Raw genomic sequence first — 20802 nt, 5'->3', positions numbered from 1 at the left:
GAAAGGTGGTAGCTCGGTCGGGTCCGCGAGGAGTTATGGCACCGACGACGAGCGCAAAATAGCCCCCGGCTTCTGCCTGTGGCCAAGGTACGGCGTGGGATCCTGGTTAAAGTAAGCCATTTTTAACTCAAAAGAAAAACTTTTCTGTACAGAGACACAGCAGTGAAAACGTGCCCGCGTACTCTTCCCGGTTCAATAGATTTTTTGGATTTTTTTTCATCTGTTTCACTGTTGTTTTGGAATTGTACAAGGAGTAACAATTCATTTGTGATTCACTAGTCATTCATTAGTCTTAATAAGAATAGTGATTGAGGTTTTAGGGGGTGAGTTGGAAAAGGGAAAATTGTGAAAGATTGTGTAAATGTTGTACAGTCGATAAAGACTTTATTATGGCGCTGGAATGGACTCATTCCGTTTCCATCCATCCATCCATTATCTGAGCCGCTTCTCCTAACAAGGGTCGTGGGAGCGCTGGAGCCTATCCCAGCTATCATCGGGCAGGAGACGGGGTACACCCTGAACTGGTCGCCAGCCAATTGCAGGACACATACAAACAAACAACCATTCGCACTCACATTCCCACCTACGGGCAATTTAGAGTCTTCAATGAACCTACCACGCATGTTTTTGGGATGTGGGAGGCAACCGGAGTGCCCGGAGAAAAGCCACGCAGGCACGGGGAGAACATGCAAACTCCACACAGGCGGGACCGGGATTAACGCCGGTCCTCAGGCAGACGCTCTAACCAGTTGTCCACCGTGCCGCCCATTCCGTTTCCATTGTTGGGAAAAGTCTGGACCAGTTGGCTTTGGAATTTTATGAATCAGATGTAAAGCGTCAGTTGGACAGTATGTGTACTCGAGTGTAATGCGGCACGTCATGTGGCGGCACGTCACTCAATATTAAAGGGGCTGTGTGCTTATGAAGGGAGCGGGCTTCTATTTTAAGACGACAAAATGGATTCCTGCGTACCGATGCATTCTTGGGCAGATTAGTTGGAAAAAATTTGATTTATGCCCCGGTGATGCGGCCCACAACAGCTGGTGTGACTTTGACACCGCAGAAAGATACCCTCAAACCCCTCCCGTGTTGCCTTTAAATACCCAGAATTCCCCCCCGGACTGAGGTGTGGGTGCGCGCTCACGCGCTAGATCAGGTGCTCGTGGAGGATGTTTGATTGACATTTCGCACATGACAATTAGGCTCGCATTGTTAAGGCTTGGCTCGTATTGGGACACGAGATCATCTCCGCTATAGTCGCAGGTTATTTCTTCATGATGTGCTCTGGTGTCTCAGAGATATTTTCGTTATTTTAAGCAGGGGGTCGCTAATCTGCCCTGCAAGTGTCTTTATTTAAAGTGCCTTGTATGTGAATGGAGCTTGGTATTTACATGATGTAGACGTAAGAAATTTGAGCCACACGTCTAAGACGTCTTCAAGGTTTCCAAGTTGTTCTAGTGTCAAATCAAAATGAATAACAATTAGCTCAAACGAAGAATTAACACGCATGTCAAGCCTGTTTCACATGACTCTCATTACATCGAAAGTCCTAGAAAATAAAACTTAATTACACTGCGTTACAAACTAGTATTTACAGTATGGTCACGGTTTTTATGCATAATGGCGAACACAGGACACGCAATCAAATAATACAAATCAGCGTACTGTTAGATAATTTGTGTGTGACCAAGAGCAACGGGGCTACTTCCAATAAAGACACGTTAAGGAAAGTTTCTGTGAGACAAATGCCTTGTGTTCTGCGAGCAGCTGTTAAAAAAGCCAACGATGAGCAGCAAGCGGCTATTTGAAGCTGCTGGAGTCCCAAGAGCCTCTTGATGCAGGATTCTCCAAACAAAGGCTTGCAGTCATCCACGAAGCTGCAAGTCGGCCACCCCGAGCTAATGCTCACAAGGAGAAACATTTGCAGTGGGCTCGGAAATGCACTTTTTTTTTCAACTGCTGTCATTTGGAACACCGCATGAGTAAAGTATTGATGAACCCAATGTAATTTAGTTTCAATTAGTCATAGACTTTTTAGGAAAATAAATAAAAACAGAATATGCACAACAGTCTATTTTTGTAATTTGCCGAGGACTTTATTGTATTTTAAAGGATTCCGTCAGGCATTTTCAAAGGGCGATTAGTCTTACTTCATTTTAGTTTTGTTTTATTTGTCTGTATATGTGTTATGACAGTTGGAACAAATTCATCCATATTTATGTTTCCCGTGAGACAAATGCATGTATTTGGAAGTCAACTGGCGTTTTTTTTTTTTTTTTTTTTTTTTTTTTACTTTGACGGTTCCACTGTCCAATCACTGCAATCTTGACAAGGAAAAGTTTCTGTAGCTGTTGCCTTTGAGGATTAAGTGTAGCACAACTTCTCTGTGTATTGTTTGTCCCGGTGAGCGCAGTTGACATGACAGTTGTTGTGCAGCTGATCCGCTCACGTCACGTTCCCGCTGTCGGCCTTCCCTGGAAGCCTCATTCTGACCGTCTGTTACAGCCAAATTTGGCCCCATTCACGTCTCTGCGCTCCACTCTGTACGCTTGTATTGACAAATTCTTCACCCGCCTCGGGTAGAGTGCCGCGCAAGTTGTGTCTTGCATGTTGAAGAGCGAACCTGCAAGCGTGGGACTCTTAACGTCCTCTAATTCCAGACTCTCAGGCTTTCATACACTAATGAATGAGCAGAGCGTGACTGAAATTGGGTTTACGTCCAAATTGCATTTAGCTGCACAGTGAGGGTCAGCGTGACACGTGTGTCACAACAACCCCTTGGAGTGCACGTTCACTCCCACCGGACACAGTTAGTAGCTAGAACACAAGATTCATTTGAAAAATTCTGCCCTAATAAAGTTACTAATTTCACTCTAAATTTGGTAGCAAAAAATAACATCCCGCAATCAGATAATGAGGTGATGCCAGCATCTGGTGTGATGTATAAAATTGAAGATGGACAATGATATTTGGCAACACCACAGGGCGGGAGATGTTTTCGTGTTAAACATTACACTCCTGTTCCTGGGTTTCTTGCCTCAAGTTTATCCAAAATATACCTTTAAAGTCGCACAGAGTTTAAGTTTGAACCACAAGACCGTACCTCACAAGACCTCGGTGTCTGTTTGTCTTTTTCTGCCAATAAATATCCTTCGGTCCTGGCATTGCGGAATTCCCCTTCACACAGGTACCATATGTGCCTCATCTGTGTTACTACCTCAAAAGCCGGAAATTGCCAGGTCGCCTTGGTTCCCCAATTCCATGTCTGTGCTATTGATACATGACAGCAACCCGGGAAAAAGGCGACAAAAACAAATGCCTTTAGTGTCCATCATTTCCAATCTGAACATTTGTTTGTAAATCCGTACAAATCCTAAAATCAAACATTTGCTTGACATTGTACTTTACTGATCCCCAAAGGCGTTACACTTGGATAATTGGACCTCATTGTTCTGTGGATGTGTACATAATAAAGTTTGTGGTGTGTGCGTGTGTAGCTTCATTCATTTTGTCCGTTCCATACAAGTATAAAGTTATAGTTATGCGATGCTACATCATTATCTTCACTTGCAAACTGTATTCGCAGTGCAGACTTCATTTGGTTTGCTCCCAAACAGACTGAGCAAAGCCGCACGCGACTTGACAGTTCCATGTGATCTACTTGTTTTGTCGCGCATTCCTTCCCACGTATGGCTTGAATTGATTAGCATTAAAAGAAGAAATAATAACAAGGCTCCTGATGTGAAAAAGCCATCATACAAACAGCTTATCAAGCTTGTGCAGCGTCCTGCTTGGGGGATAACAGGAAGTGCAGAAAGCAGTGGGAAATGTTGGTCTTTGTCATCCTGTTATCTAAAAATAATGTGTCTGGGTGCAGGCGAGTTCATAACGTAACGTTAACAAATATTGGTTTGTTTACGTGGCTGTGGTGAGCATGTGTAAATCAGACGGGTTTTTCTGGGCCCTGCGGAAGGCGACACCGTTAGATCAGCGACTTTGTGAAGAATTGATGTAATTGCCGTCACTTTTGGGACATTAGCGAGCGGAAGTGGACTACAGCAACGTCGCAAACAGTGCTCGCCTGGTGCTTTTAATAGGCGCAGACTACTTCGGACATCATTCTTTGAATTTGACGTGTCCCGTCCCCCCGCTGTCCCCCTCCTTCCTCCACTGTCGCCCATCAACTATAATAAGATGTGGAATGGCTGGCAGCCCGAGCTCGCAGAAGGAAGGCAAAACAAAGAGAAGCATAATATAGTGTAGGAAGCAGAGTAGTTAGATGTATGCATGATGTACGTCTGGTGAATGTGTCACACGCTAATTTAGACCATTCTCTTAGGAAACACATTTTTGATACCTCGGCTGTCATAGAGTTTATTTTGTCTCTCTTGTTCTTGACATTTATACTTACACATAGCAAAGACTGTTAGAAATAATCTTCCATGTAATTCCGCCACTGAAATGGTTTTTTTCCCCCCATTTACAGCAGATTCTTGCGGGGGAAAAAGTGTCCAGGATCCTGGGAATTCTTCAAAATGCTTGAAAACGCATGAGACTAATGTATTTTTACGTTTGTTTAAGTTAAACAATAAGGAGTAACATTTTTACTTCACAAGAATAGTCTTTTAAGAAAAAGGTTATAAAAGCAATATCAATGTAAAAAAATAGTTAATTTTACAAGAAAAACCTCAAATTGTACGGAAAAAAGTTGACGCAAACCGTTGCGTTTAGTCACGTCTTCTGACATTAAGTTTGAATTCAAACTATTCTTGTAAAATCATCACATAGCCTAGTACGTTTTGTACTATTTTCATAGAATTTTCCTTTTTTGTACTATGTACTTTTACGGAGTAATACTAAACCCGTTTATAGTCGTGGGTTTTAAGCCATGGTTGTTTCCTGTAATTTATTTAACTTTATTCTCCCTTTCTTTTTGTAAAATAGAAAGTCAGTAACTTAATACGGTCTCTTTTCGTATACTGATTTTTCAGTAGCGTATGTACATATTCGTATTGAGATGACACTAGAGTGCAGGGAAAATTTTCAAACAGAACTTGATTTACTTCATGTCATACAAAGCACGTTATGTTTTTCTTTTTTAATACATTTAATCACGGAAAGATTTTTGTGCATATTTGCTAAAGAGAAAAGAAACTGAACGTAATCAGGCTTGCCTCAGGTCATTTTAACTGTGGATGCATTTGCGGAACCACCTAATTTAGCATTGCTGCCAAAGCTTGAACGTGACATTGGGCAAGGTGTTATGTACCATGACTGTTTCTATGTTTGATGTTGCTGGACGTTTGAACTCCTGAACACTTGCACTGTCATCATGTCGCTGAGGTGCATCCCCCAACCGGCCGCTGTGGACGAGCTGCAACAACAGGTCTTCTTTGCGTAACCTTCCACGAGCGCACAGGAATGCAAACTGGAAAGGGCAGATCCAATGCGCGCACCCCTCCCATCCCCGTGCGTACGGCGAGTGAGTCCCCCACACAGACGTCCTGTCACTCCTTATCTCCCCGGCAGTATTGAGGAGAGCGCTCCCTTTGCCCCTCTGCGCTGTATGTGAGTGTTGTGTAGCGGCAGGCAGAGCTGAGATTGCGCGACCCGATCTGGAATGGGAGAGGGAGTCACAGTAGCAGCTGCTGCCTCGCATTAAGCTGCTCTCACTCTGACAGAGGACAAACGCAAAGATACGCCCAACTTCCAGAAACAACATCAACGCCTGACTTGTCCAACCCGTCCGGACCTCGCTGGATTCGTTTATGTGTTCCCCGCGGTGTGCGTCGCGAGGATGAGGATGAGGGAGCTGTCTCTGCGTCAGGACCCTGACCTGAGGAAGGAGCTAGCCCTGCTGGCGCGAGGCTGTGACTTTGTGCTGCCCTCGCGCTTCAAGAAGAGGCTGAAAGCCTTCCAGCAAGGACAGGCCGAGGTTCGTATGGGTGTAGCGGTCTCCTGTCAAGGGATTCGCGTTCTGCCGCTATGCTACTGTAGTAGCCCCGACGACTGGGCGACCACCGGCCACATGATTGTTCGGACACGGCTGCGGCTCAGTCGGGACCGCGGGATCGGCGGTTCGAATCCCGGCTCGGGCTATCTGCTGTCGAGTTGTCCGTGGGCGAGACGCTGAACCCTAAATTGCTCTCAGTGGGCGGCATTGGTGTATGAATGTGTGGGCATCTGTAAAGCGCTTTGGGCACCATGTTGGTGTAGTGGAAGCACAAAATAAGTGCACTCCATTGACCATTTTTACCCAGCGACAAACTAAAATTCCTACAGTTCCTATCATAGATTGTTCTTTGTTGGACGATGGGAAAGGTGTTCCTTTGGTCCAGTGACATCAGGTGTTCGCATCATTTTACTGGGTTGCGTTTTTTTTTTTTTTTGCGCTGTTTGCCGCCTGTGCCACCGCCAACCGACATTTCCCATCGCCGTGTTGTTATTTGTTAGCCAATGGCACCGGTATTCCTTCAAGTTGTGTGCCTCATTCACCGGGCGCTGTTATCTTCGGAATTCGCCACCGCCAGTTACTCTTACTGTATCGGTCTTTGTTAGGCAATGGCACTGGTGTTACTTTGGCCCTGTCAGATCAGCTGATCTCCACATTTACCGGATGGTGTTCCTCTTGCACGATATGCCCGCCCACTATCGCCACCGCCATCCTGAGCTAGTTACTATTCCTAAATCATTCTGTGTTAGCCAATGGCTCAGCTGTTCCTTAGGCCTGGTGTGGTACCATATTGTAGTCCTATTAGGCTCCGTGATAGCTGGTGTGCGCCACATTTACTGGGCAGCGTTGATCTCGTGCAGTATGGCGCACGCAGTCCCACTCCGCTGTCCTTGCTTCAGGCCGCATCGCTGGGAATATCTAAAATGTCACGAGGCTTAGCGAGTAGAGCTCCAGGCGCTCGGCTAGTGGTTAGCATGGGAGGTGGGAGGGGGACAGTGTGTGGCAGGGTGGCATCAGAAGAGGTTTATGTCCTTTTATAGCCACGGCTGACACCGGCAGACGGGGCAGCGCTGCACAGAGCAGAGGATCGGACGCATTCATCGGTCTGGGTGCACCCTCAGCAGTGTTTCTAGTTTGGACCGTGTTGTCAGGTGTTACATGTGTTTGAAGGCCAAAAGCAGACATCAACTGGAGTGGCACAATGAAGGCATTCAGCCACGCCACATACAGACTCATTCCATAGTCCAGATCTTGTTTAAGACATACCAAAGTAATGGTTTCCCGTCATATGTGCCCATCTCTAAATTTGTCTCCTCGCGTATTTGATTTTCAAACTCAATTTTCCTCCCATTCAGTTATTGTATGTTATTAGATTAGTTATGCTGGTAAAACTACTTAACTTGTAACTGCTGCATTGGTGGAATTGGTACGCTACCAAGGCCCAACAATCCTAGTTGTACGCCTTCATAGACGGCATCTGCGTATGTTGGAATTTATCTGGCATATCTATCTTTGGATCCTTGATTCCTTATCTCACACCCAAACCCGAATGGGTTCTTTTTTGTCATTACTCCACAAAACATTTGTGAAAACCGGGAGTAGTATTTTTGCTATCTGGCAATTAACTAGCAGCAACGAATACAAACGGAGAGCAGACACCATGGCGACTGATCCACTCAGTCATCCCCAAATCTCGTAAGAAGTCTCTGGGTGTAAGCTGAAGATTGAGACCATGTTGATCCCAGCCTAACGCCTCATCCTCTGCAGCATCATGTTTTTTTTCCCTTCAATAGGATCGTATTCACCTTGGAGACCACATTTGTTAATAATGTTGTAAACTCTGGTCTCACGTTAATCAGGTTCAAGGTTTTTTTTTCTGCCCAAGGTGGAAAGTGTAGAAGCTGGCCAGGTTGTGGCAGTGAGGTCTATTGGCTTTAGCATCGACTTGACCAAAGAGTGAAGATAACTGACCTTGTGGTCTCGTCTTGTTTTCAGTCTGTTCACAGAATATCTTCGCCACGCTGTGCTCATTCGTAACGAATGCTATAAATCAGATCCTGTTTTAAAAAACAACTCACTTAACTGTTCATTCTTCTTCTGGTCTTGCAGACCTTACCTTAGACCTTAGGTCGTTCCGTTCTCTGGACGACATCGATCCAGAAACCTTTGGACACTATCCTAGCTCAATGTGGCTATCAGGATGTCTTGCATTTTCATGAGCAACAGGTTTTTTTAAAGGCATCTTCTCCACAGAGGTCCTGCAAAAGTTTCAGAATCCCCTTTGCCTTTTTGCTCCAGAACCCAGTGATGCGTCTGTGCGCGCTTTCATACTGCAACATAGCATTTCGCAATCACATAATTAGATGACGCCAGTGTCTGTTGTGGTGCCCCCTGTTGCTTGTCATCCATATATAACCGCGACATGAGCGGGGAAATGGCAGAATGTGCCGTTTTTGTACTGGCAGTGGAGACGTAGCTTATGATATTCAAATGGTGTACCAATCAGGTTGCCGCTGTTGGAACACTCTAAAACACGAGGCTGTGGTTCATCTCATCATTGTAGTAGTGGCATGTATTATTGCAGCTGCGTCAGCAGAAACGTCTGCCGTTAAAACGACAATTCATGAACTTGAACAATCCCAATGCTTATCGCTGACTTTTGTCATCTGCGTGTATTAACATAACTTAGCCATGTATTTATTTCCATCTGCCAAATGTTCAATTCCAAGTGATTCTTATTGTGGCAATGGTGTAGAACTAACTGCACTGCATCATACTGAGGGATGTCACCTCATTTAAATGATTAAACCAGCAATGGTATAGGTTGTGAAACCTTATTGCAGTGCCACAGACGATGTGAGTTTCCCAGTCAGGCCAATTGACTAATCGTCGCTGCCCACGGAGACGTCAAATCGCAACACAGCACCAGTTGGCGGTTTATTATCTCTAAATAGAGAACACCAAGTGTGAGTGGATGCAAGTTATTGCAGAGTCCTCGAGCCCAGTCAGCAGATGTTGTTTGATCAACACTCACTGACTGTTTTTCAGTCTTTCAGTCCACGGTACCGTATTTCCTCAATTAGTGGTCTCCACTGTAATAGCCCTGATTAATTGCCAAATGTGTCGGCCACTTAAATAAATAAACACTTCAGCCCAAATAGACCTCCTATTTACACATTTTCCAGGAATAGAAATGACAGATGGTTCCACTAGGGGGCTGTAATTACACTTACACCATCATGTTTACCGTAACACACACTACCTTTACAGCAAACATGGCATCTGTAAATCTGATGTTTAAAGAAAGTGGATCTGTAGCAAAAGTTACTAAACATTGCAACATTGACCTGAAAAACACAAATATCGTGTTCCGAAAATGATGACGAGGAAAAAAGAAAGTGATAGTGAGCTACCGTTCACACTGAGGCCATCCATACAATATGGAGTATAGATACTGTATGCTGTATATTCATTACCATCATTTATTGGTGGATCAAATGAAGTGTTGTGCTGTCCAATGCTGTCCAAAACGCGTATCTCCAAATTTTGAAGAAATCACATAATTTGTTGATACCATACGTGTTATTTATTGGACAGTAACAGTATTATGTAGTTAAATAGTATTAGTCAAATGCTTTCATACAAATAAAGGCCTCTGCTAAAGTACTCACTACTATTTGCAGTTGAGTAAATAAACACACCTGGCCACTCTATGAAGAATGCACTTTTTAATGGATTGGTGAAGTAATAGCTCTTTTGAGAGGAAGAGTCAAGAGGGGGCTCGAATGTTTTAGATCATCATTAGCATGTGAAAGCATCAGGTGGTTAACACTGTGCGTGTGTGTCTTTGCATCAGGCGCAGGTGAAGACAGAGGAACCCGTCAGCCGTGCGCTGAGCGAAAGCATTCCAAAGTTCTACTACCCGCAAGGTCGGCCCCAAGCCAACGTTAACATCGACAGCCTCATTTCCAAAATTGAGGCGACGTTCTGCCAATTCCCCAATGAAAGGGCCACCATTGAGGACATGGCGCAGGTTGCCAAGGTGAGAAAGTGATTTGCAGCATGCCACCCAGTCAAATGATGGACTTGTTTGCTCCTTTCACACCCAAAATATGAGCCCATCCTCCCTGTGGTTTGAAGGAAACCCAAGTGTTTCCTCAGGGAAGTCATCAAAAGATGCAACTCTGCTTTTCATTAGCACCGTTATGCCCCACTGAAACTATTTCAATGTCCTCAATAATAATAACAACAACGTGTCTGCCCAGGCCTGCGAGTGTCCCCTCTACTGGAAGGTGCCATTGTTCTGCTCAGCCGGGGGCGACAGGACGGGCTTCGTGTCCGTGCACAAGTTCGTGGCAATGTGGCGCAAGTAAGACAATGGCCTCTTTTATTGACGACTTCAGCTCGTGCGCACACGCGTACAACGCGCTTCTTTGAACTGTTACTTCCTTGGCGTCAGTCACCAGAAATGATGGATGGCAAAGGCCTCACAAACATTTGCACTGCGAACAAAAACAGGACAAGAAAAACCACTTTTATAAATGTATGTACAGTTGTGTCCTAAAGTCTAAGGCACCATGAGATTAGTCTTGTTTTTTGCAATTCTGTAATGGACGTATACTTTATAATTGCAATGAGCACCAACCTGTTAACAACATTTGGTTGAAACTATATTATAAAACCTGTTTTTGTTTGTAGTTATGAGTGCAGTGTTGGGTACGTGAAAGTGAATACAGAAATGTACATTATATTCATGACAAAACTCATCGTCGAATCACAACATAGCTGATATGTGCCCCTCATTAAATTTGTTTTAGCAATTCTGAACTTTTAATAAAAGTCAACAAAATTACTTTGTATGTTTTTACTGTATGTGTATCTTTTGATTATTTAGTCAGAGCTGTGGGAATGGCAGGATATCTCATATTGCAATTGTATCGCAATATTCTGTCGGTAATAACAATAATACGGTAAAGCAATACTGCAATTAGCCAGTAATATTGGAAGATAATCATGAGTATGCAATGTAGCAAAATATGAATATTTGACCCGCCCCTAGTTTGACGACCAGATGGGCAGTGCTATTGCGTACACTTCGTTCAAGGCACTTTCGCTCAAATGGTGAGCAAAAATTCCTGCACTTTTATCCACATCCTCACCAATGTATGAAGTTTCACTACTCGGTATGTGTTTTACTATTTACCATATTATCTGAAAAGATCATTAAAACAACAAAGCTTATCGGAGCAGGTAAGGCTTTTTGCACAGTACGTGTATGTGACATTGTTGTATTAAGCCTTCAGTTGGCGGGACAGGACTGACCTTTGACTTGAGCTCATAATCGAGCTGTTCTTAGATGAGAGGCCATAACAGATGCTCACCTCCCCCCGTCTTTTTTTTTTTTTTTTTTTTTTTTAACCACCACCCTCAACGCTGATAATTACCCAGAAGCCATCCAGAATCCTAATTTCAGAATGTATTAGAGCTCCTCGCCTCTCATAATAGGACACAACAAAAGAGGCAAAAAGAGGAAGTAACCTTGTCGCCATCTGTTCTCTCTTTTTTCCCCCCGTGCAGAACGCTGCAGACCTGTCACGACGCCGCCGCCAAATTCGTGCACCTCCTGGCCAAGCCTGGCTGTAATTACCTGGAACAAGACGACTTTATTCCCTTCCTGCAGGTACTGGCAAGGCCGCACGCGCGATCGCCGCTTTGGCTTGCCTTGTGTCGCTCACACAGGAGTAATTCATACGCACTCGCCGGCCACTTGATTAGGAACACCTGCAGGGTCTTAACATTGGATTGAAACTGTCAGTGAGGTATTTAACCAGAAGTGGAAAGAGCACTAAAATATGATACAGAAGTAAATTCATTGTACCCAAGTCCAGGGGGTCCTTGCATCAAAAACCGAGCATAATTTGTACTTTTTTTAGTTGGCAAAAGCAACAAATGGCCTGTGGCACTTTGAATGTAATAATATTAACTAATGCTGAGGATGACTTCCACCACAATTGTTTACCTGACTATTGTTCCAGACTGGAAGGCCTCTACCTATCCCTGGGTGGAGGGTCTGGGTTTGTGTAGTCCAGAAAGCGGGAGATGTTCTCTCCTTTGTTTCCACAATAATTTACCTCCTTTTTACAGATTGCCGTATCATTTTCAGCCTGAAAATAAAGACGCATGGCGCTCCTCTTCCTCTCTGCTGTCCTTCAGGTCCGTCTTTCTGTGCTGCTTGTTGGTGTGTATGCTGCTGGCCAAAGGCACACTTAAGTTATAGGTAGTGATTAGCGACCTCTTCGATAAAACTGCAGCAGTGCATACAGGAGAGAGACAATAAGATGATGACATGTATGCCAGGTTGGACACTAAAGAAGGAGAAAAGGATCTCTACAGGTTGGCCAGACAAAGGGATAGAGATGGGAAGGATGTGCAGCAGGTGAGGGTGATTAAGGATAGAAATGGGAATATGTTGACTGGTGCCACTAGTGTGCTGGACAGATGGAAAGAATACTTTGAGGAGTTGATGAATGAGGAAAATGAGAGAGATGGAAGAGTAGAAGAGGCAAGTGAGCTGCACCAGGACGTGGCAATGATTAGTAAGGGGGAAGTTAGAAAGGCATTCAAGAGGATGAAAAAGGGAAAGGCAGTTGGTCCTGATGACATTCCTGTGGCGGTATGGAAGCATCTAGGAGAAGTGGCTGTGGAGTTTTTGACCAGCTTGTTCAACAGAATTCTAGCGGGTGAGAAGATGCCTGAGGAACGGAGGAAAAGGTGCTGTGCCCTTTTTTTAAGAACAAAGATGATGTGCAGAGCTGTGGGAACTCTAGAGGAATAAAGTTGATGGGCCACACAATGAAGTTATGGGAAAGAGCAGTGGAGGCTAGACTCAGGACAGAAGTGAGTATTTGCGATCAACGGTATGGTTTCATGCCTAGAAAGAATACCACAGATGCATTATTTGCCTTGAGGATGTTGATGGAAAAGTACAGAGAAGGTCAGAAGGAGCTACATTGTGCCTTTGTAGATCTAGAGAAAGCCTATGACAGTGTACCCATAGAGGAACTGTGGTACTGGTGTGGCAGAAAAGTATGTTAGAATAATACAGGACATGTCCGAGGGCAGCAGAACAGCGGTGAGGTGTGCTGTCTGTGTGACAGACGAATTTAAGGTGGAGGTGGGACTGCATCAGGGATCAGCCCTGAGCCCCTTCCTTTTTGCAGTGGTGATGGATCGGCTGACAGATGAGGTTAGACTGGAATCCCCGTGGACCATGATGTTTGCAGATGACATTGTGATCTCCAGTGAAAGCAGGGTGCAGGTGGAGGAACAGTTAGAAAGATGGAGGCATGCACTGGAAAGCAGAGGAATGAAGAAGGTGGCGGAAATGAAGATCTAGAGGTTTGCTCTACGAGTGACCAGGTTGGATAAAATTAGAAATGAGCTCATCAGAGGGACAGCCGAGGTTCGATGTTTTAGAGACTAAGTTAGAGAGAGCAGACTTCGATGTTTCAGACACGTCCACAGGAGAAATAGTGAGTATATTGGTAGAAGAATGATGAGGATGGAGCTGCCAGGCAAGAGAGCGAGAGGAAGACCAAAGAGAAGGTTGATGGATGTCGTGAGGGAAGACATGAGGGCAGTTGGTGTTAGAGAGGAGGATGCAGGAGATAGGCTCTCATGGAAAAGGATGACACGCTATGGCTGTGTGTGTGTCCGTCTGTCCGTCCGTCCATTTTCTTCACCGCTTCTCCTCACCATTCATTCTTTCCTTTACACGGATCAGTCATCTTGGTCCCTTTGCATAAAAACAGCCCCAAAGCATGATGTTTCTACCCCCATGCTTCACAGCAGGTATGGTGTTCTTTGGATGCAACTCAGCATTCTTTCTCCTCCAAACACGACAAGTTGAGTTTTTAGCAGAAAGTTCTATTTTGGTTTTATCTGACCATATGACATTCTCCCAATCCTTTTCTGGATCATCCAAATGCTCTCTAGCAAACTTCAGACGGGCCTAGACATGTACTGGGTTAAGCAGGGGGACACGTGTGGCACGGCAGGATTTGCGTCCCTGGCGGCGTAGTGCGTTACTGATGCTAGCCTTTGTTACTTTGGTCCCAGCTCCCTGCCGGTCATTCAGTAGGCCTCCCGTTTGGTTCTGGGATTTTTGCTCACCGTTCTTGTGATCATTTTGACCCCACAGGGTGAGATCTTACGTGGAGCCCCAGATCGAGGGAGATTATCAGTGGTCTTGTATGTCTTCCATTTTCTAATAACTGCTCCCACAGTTGATTTCGTCACACCAAGCTGCTTACCTATTGCAGATTCAGTCTTCCCAGACTGGTGCAGGTCTACAATTTTGTTTCTGGTGTCCTTTGACAGCTCTTTGGTCCTGGCCATAGTGGAGTTTGGAGTGTGACTGTTTGAGGTTGTGGACAGGTGTCTTTTAGTACAGGTAATGAGTTGAGGACAGAGGAGCCTCTTAAAGAAGAAGTTACAGGTCTGTGAGAGCCAGAAATCTTGCTTGTTTGTAGGTGACCAAATACTTATTTTCCATCATAATTTGCTAAGAAATTTTTTAAAATCAGACAATGTGATTTTCTGGATTTCTTTTTCTCCTTTTGTCTCTGAGGTAGAAATTACAGCCTCGATCATCTTTTTAAGTGCACAATTGGTGGCTGACTAAATACTTTTTTGCCAAACTGTGTGTGTGTGTGTGTATGTGTAATTAATTTCTCTCTGAGAGTGTCAGTTTTTTTCTTTCTAACTTTTCAGGTGTACCTAATGTAGTGGACATGTCAACATCCGAGCATTAAAAAAAAAAAACCCAAAAAATGATACCATGGAATGTGAATACTGTTTTTAAGAATATTCCATTGGGGTGTTTAGTCGGTCTTTCTGGTGGCCCGCTCGCTTTAATTTGTGTGTTTGTGTGGGGGTGGGGGGAAATGTCTTGTGGTTGTTGTGATGAATGAGAGGGCGATTGGAGCGGAGTACATGCGACTGTCCCCGCCTGTTTCCCCCGGTTGTGATTTATGTGTTTCGCTATGATTTAATCTCTCACAGTGGGAGTTAAAGAGGCACCGAAAATAAGACCTTTGAATTCCAGCGTCCCCTGAACATTTATGTCAACGCATGGCAATGAGCGTATACAAAAAATTCTTATGATGTAAAAAAAGAAAAAGAAAATTAAAAAAACAAAGCAGCACTTAACAGGAAGGAGCACCTGCTTTTTTCCTTGGCCCAGCATCCTCTGTCCAATCACAAGCTTCTGTACAATTCACTCTATATAAAACTGCAAAATACTAATATTTTTCAAATTGGTTCTTCAGGTTTTGGACCACACTTCTTTTATATGAAAGTGTACGTTGACATGACCCAAAAATGTTTTCTTAAAATAAGTTTTTCTGGTACAGACGTAAAGGACAACATCCCCATTTGGACAAATATATTCAAACTTTTTTTCTGTATTCTCAAAAGAAATGGACTTTTCTTGTCTGAATATTACACCTTTAGTGCTGTAAAATTGCGACTGCGTTACATCATATTACAACTTTGTTCCTGAAAAACCACGACATTTCCTTGGTAGTGTTGACTTTTTTTTTTTCCCAAATAAAGTTCCGATTTCTTTTTGTAATATGTCGATTAGTCCTGCAAAATTGACTTTTTTCCATTATGCTGCCACTTTATTCTGGTAAAAGTGAAATTGTTCCATCTTTATTCATGTATAATGACTTGTAATATTCGGACTTCATTCTCACATGTTATATGTAGGCCAAATTCATTCCCATAAAATTCCCATTTTCTCTTGTAATATTACCCTTTTCATGTCCATGACAGGAATAGTAACCTTTACCACTTTATTCCCTGATCAAATAACTTTTTTTCCATAATGTTACTACAACTTGTTTCTCGTAATATTGTGTCTTAAACACATAAAAGTCTGACTTTTTTTTTTTTTTTCTTGTAAAATGCCATCATTATTGAACTGAGCCGTGTGCCTGGGCTGCAAACTCTATCCTGCATCATGAAGTGCTTTATTGCAGACTCTCATTTGTGAGCGCTCTGTTAGCTACTGCTCACCTTTGAAATGTGACCTAAAAAGTAACGCAAACGTTATTGTGCTTCAGGATGTGGTCAACTCTCACGCAGGCCTGGCTTTCCTGAAGGAGGCGTCGGACTTTCACTCCAGATACATCACCACGGTGCAGAGCCACAGAGCGCCACTTTGCCGCACATTACCGTGTTTTGTGTGATGTCATTGTTGAGCCTTTCCATGCTTGCAGGTGATCCAAAGGATATTTTATACTGTGAACCGCTCGTGGAATGGAAAAATAACTTGTTCCGAACTCCGGAAAAGTAACTTTCTTCAGGTAGCTCTACACTTAAGGCTTTAAAAAGGATCCTATGGCTTACATGACATTCTATGTTGTTGTTTTTTTGCCTCGTCAGAATGTGGCGCTGCTGGAGCTCGAAGAAGACGTAAACCAGCTGACAGAGTTCTTCTCCTACGAGCACTTCTACGTCATCTACTGCAAGTTCTGGGAGCTTGACACCGACCACGACCTCTACATCGACCCCAAGGACCTGGCACAGCACAACGACCAAGGTGCTGATGCCACACACAAGATGGTCGCTCCACAATCATTTACAGCACTTCCAATATATTGACATTTGGTGTTTTTCCAGCAATCTCCCAAAAGATGATCGAGAGAATATTCTCAGGAACCGTGACAAGGTAAGTCACTCATTTCTCACTTGCCTGAAAAATACAGTGTTTATTTTTGTGTTTTTAGAAGACGAAAAAACAATTTCTCTAATAACAATGTCACGTTATTATTGTAATGTCATGACTCGAGTCTCCGAAACATGCTTTCGTTCTCAGACAAATTGAAATAAAAATCCTTAACGCTACCTCAATTGTGTTTTTAAAATTGTAATATTACAAGTAACTCCAGCAATGCATAATATCCTCTTTTCTCGTAAAATTACCTCTTTTGCCTACAAGAGCACTTTTGTCTCATTTTACCGACTTTGTCATTCAGGTAACATTTTGTTGCATTTGGCTCAGCGCAGCGTTTAAAATAGACATTTTAAAGTGAAATGAAATTAAAAATGCACATATGTGGTCTCTATACCAATGCGCAGTCATTGAAAAATACAGTAAAGTCGAATTTTGAAAACCGCAGTCATGTGCAGCATAATGTGCAAAATACATACATTTTTCCTCATAAACAATAATGATGTAAAAAATAATACAAAAACATTATCATAGTATTGTCTCGATATTCTTGTTAAATGTTAATTACAACTTTATTCTTGTGAAACAATAACCATATTCATGTAAATGTACTACATTTTCTTTGTAATATTGTCTTTATTCTCATATCGTTTTTTTTCTATAGAAAGAAATTAATATTGCCATTATATTTTTGCAAAAATGTTTTGGGGTAAAATTGCTTTTTTTTCTTGTTTAAAAAAAAAAAAAAAAAAACATTATTCGTGTGATATTAGGTCTTTATTCTTGGAGAATTCCAATATCATTTTTGTAAAATTACTTTTGTTTTTGTAATATGAAGAGATTGAAGACTTAATAGTCATCAAATTATGACTTTGCTCTTGTAAAATTAACTTTTTTTTTTCTCATATGACCGGTATTATTTCTAATGTTATCAAATTTTGTTGTACAATCACCGGATTAGATTTCTTGTAAAGAAAAAAATCCTCATATTACCAATGTTACCTTTTTTCGTAGAAGTAGGAAATTATTATTGTACAATTATTCTTAAATGTATTGTATCTGTATTATTGCTATTAATGATTTCTCATGAAATGACAACTTCATTTCTCTGCGATTAAAAAAAAAAAAAAAAAAAAGTTCTCCCCTCAGACTTGTGCCGCTTTGTCACGATGTCGCGACACGTGTGGTGTTTTTTGCCTCTCAGGGAGAGGCGCGTGTTCAAGGAAGGCCGCTTGGGCTACGCCGACTTCGTGTGGTTCCTCATCTCCGAGGAGGACAAGAAGACGGACACCAGGTATGTCGTTGGCGATGCGTTCCTTCTTCTACTCGTGGGAAAAGAGACCACCTTGACCTGCGTCCGCCCCCAGTATAGAGTACTGGTTCCGCTGCATGGACCTGGACGGCGACGGCGTGCTGAGCATGTACGAGATGGAGTACTTCTACGAGGAGCAGTGTCAGAAGCTGGAGAGCATGGCTATCGAGCCGCTGCCCTTTGAGGACTGCCTCTGCCAGATGCTCGACCTCGTCAAGCCTCGAGTCCGAGGTGGGGCCGTCCGCCTTTTTTGCCACCTTGGCTTGACATACACACACGTGCACGCTTAGTCACCGCAGGTCTCTACAGCAGGAACGTGAGCCAGCAGTTCGCACCAAATAGGGTAACCTAAGGGCTTGCAACATTTATTCCTTACGACAAAGTAACACTTTGTAAAGTAGTATTGGAATTTCTGCATACATTGGTCATCCAATGTAGTCACATCTTCATCGAGATCAGAAGAATAAACAAACAGGGTCTGCTTAAAAACTAAGACCACACAAACAAACAAATGTTTTCATAATTTCATAGAGCATAAGGTGCCAACATTCATTCCTTTGGATTGACTAACTGGTTGACCCTTGACCCTTTGGCAGCAAACGTTTCCTGTAGTTGCAGATCAGATGTGCGCAACCATTTTGGAAGCTTCCTCTTGCAGTTCAGCAGGATTATGAAAGATTGTTCTCTTTACCCTTGTCATTTTGTGACAGTGTTTTGGAGTTGAATTCTTGTAATAATTTGACTTTTTCTTATGAATTCATATGACTTTTTCCCCACGTTTTCTGCCCTTTACTCCTCAAAAATGAGCGTTTTGCTTAACATTACTTTGTTTCGACTCAAATGAAGCTCAACCTCTAAGTTTCATGGCGATGATGATGATGATGATGATGACGGCAGGTAAGATCACGCTGCGGGACTTGAAGAGGTGCAAGCTGTCGCACGTCTTCTTCGACACATTCTTCAACCTGGAGAAGTATCTGGACCACGAGCAGCGGGACCCGTTCTCCGTCATCAGGGTGAGCGCGCGTCACACGCGCCGCGCAGCACACGCCGAGCCGCGTTACGTAATGGTCGGCGTTTTGACAGGAGGTGGCGACGGAGGGACAGGAAGTGTCGGACTGGGAGCGCTACGCCGCCGAGGAGTACGACATCCTGGTGGCCGAAGAGGCCGCCGCGAATCACTGCGATGACGTGTAAGTCACGACATTAGGTACGCCGCCGTGAGTCCACCATCTTCAAAACAAGAGCTGCAACTCTTCTCACACATTGACGCCATTCTTGGAATATTTGGACTTGGAATATTGCCACCCAAAAAAAAAAAAGCAATAATGTTGCAAATTTTATTTTGGAATATTCCAGCTTTAGTCTCATAAAATTACCACTTTTCTTATCATAAATCAAAATGTAAAATAATTGTTAAATGGTTAAAATACCCAATCAATTTTCCTACCAATGTATGCGGGTATAACAACTATGTTTAATAAGTGCAACTTAATTGTAATATTCCAACTTTATTTCTCAATTTATGATATTTTTCTAATGATATATCATTTTCATTTTGTGTTTTTTTTGTTTTTTTGTTTCCTCATGTTACTGCATTGTCAAATGATTTGGTAGAAAGAAAAAAAAAGATTCCCACAATATTTTTGCTAGTTTTTGTAAAATGGACATTTTCAATACAATCATTATTTTCTATTATTGTATTCACACACAAAAATGGGGGAATTCACATCAAACAACTTGAGTTTTTCGACTAATACTGTGACTTCATCCTTATCATATTATTAGACTCAAAAAGTACAATGTACACCTTTTTTTTTCTTGTAATATTATAACCATATTTTTGTAAAATCTTAGAATGTCCCCCAAAAATGTAAAATATTGCACATTTGCATCAAATTGTTGAATTCATATGAAGTTGTGATTTTACTTAAATACTTTTATTCACGTTAAAAATCAATTTTGTGAACTTCATTCTCCCCCCCCAAAAATCCTCTTCTTCAATATGAACACATGATAATCAGAAGGTGAAAAAGTTTGTTTGGCAAATGACAACCTTGTCTTGTAGAACTGTCCCTTTTTCGGACTTTATTTTTGTAAAAAAAAAAAAAGTCTTGCAACTTTCTTCACATAAAATAACAATTTGTCTCTAAATCTCTCATGAAATTCTTATGAACATTGAAGTTGGGCATCATTTGACTAATTCTGTTGTTTCGACTTTTTGAATGTGAGTTTCTTACTGTACTGATCATGCGCACCTTAGCGACGTCGGTCCAACCGCGATGTTTCATAGGCTCGTAAAACAGGTCCAATGAATTTGCACTACATCCAATTTTGGACGCAGCCCTTGCATTTGATCATGGAGATCATTAACGATCATGAACTGAAAACCCACGAAAGTGGTCCCAAGTCGATGATCGTGTTTTGGCCGATAGTTGATGAGTTTTTAATGTTGAACTTTAGGAGCACCACTAGCCTGTGAAGGCGCACCGCCTCCCGGCCGGCAGGTGAGAGCCCCCGCACAACTTGCTGGAAAGAACCAAACCTTCTCTCTCCTTCCTTCCTTCCTTCCTTCCTTCCTTCCTTCCTTCCTTCCTTCCTTCCTTCCTTCCTTCCTTCCTTCCTTCCTTCCTTCCTTCCTTCCTTCCTTCCTTCCTTCCTTCCTTCCTTCCTTCCTTCCTTCCTTCCTTCCTTCCTTCCTTCCTTCCTTCCTTCCTTCCTTCCTTCCTTCCTTCCTTCCTTCCTTCCTTCCTTCCTTCCTTCCTTCCTTCCTTCCTTCCTTCCTTCCTTCCTTCCTTC

The 20802-nt window shown here is 42.9% G+C and overlaps 1 protein-coding gene across 3 annotated transcripts in view; it reads left to right on the top strand.

Annotated features, from left to right (window-relative positions):
- Positions 1-20802, top strand: part of ppp2r3b (protein phosphatase 2, regulatory subunit B'', beta) — a 29155-nt gene that overhangs the window by 5429 nt on the left and 2924 nt on the right. The window contains exons 1-12 of one of the 3 annotated variants that reach the window (XM_061791378.1): positions 5427-5935; positions 9810-9995; positions 10219-10322; positions 11531-11633; positions 16081-16155; positions 16237-16323; positions 16403-16559; positions 16640-16688; positions 17896-17985; positions 18059-18234; positions 18850-19019; positions 19090-19196. In XM_061791378.1, coding sequence (XP_061647362.1) covers positions 5798-5935; positions 9810-9995; positions 10219-10322; positions 11531-11633; positions 16081-16155; positions 16237-16323; positions 16403-16559; positions 16640-16688; positions 17896-17985; positions 18059-18234; positions 18850-19019; positions 19090-19196 — 1442 coding nt within the window. In that variant the 5' untranslated portion in view covers positions 5427-5797. Of the gene's footprint in view, positions 1-5426; positions 5936-9809; positions 9996-10218; positions 10323-11530; positions 11634-16080; positions 16156-16236; positions 16324-16402; positions 16560-16639; positions 16689-17895; positions 17986-18058; positions 18235-18849; positions 19020-19089; positions 19197-20802 lie in introns of those variants that run through there. The other 2 variants (XM_061791376.1, XM_061791377.1) reach the window with 2 other exon arrangements.

The sequence above is a fragment of the Phyllopteryx taeniolatus genome, chromosome 12 (assembly GCF_024500385.1).
Source record: "Phyllopteryx taeniolatus isolate TA_2022b chromosome 12, UOR_Ptae_1.2, whole genome shotgun sequence".
NCBI lineage: Eukaryota > Metazoa > Chordata > Actinopteri > Syngnathiformes > Syngnathidae > Phyllopteryx > Phyllopteryx taeniolatus.
The sequence above is the reverse complement of the archived record's forward strand: the minus strand, read 5'-3'. Positions and strand labels throughout refer to the sequence as shown.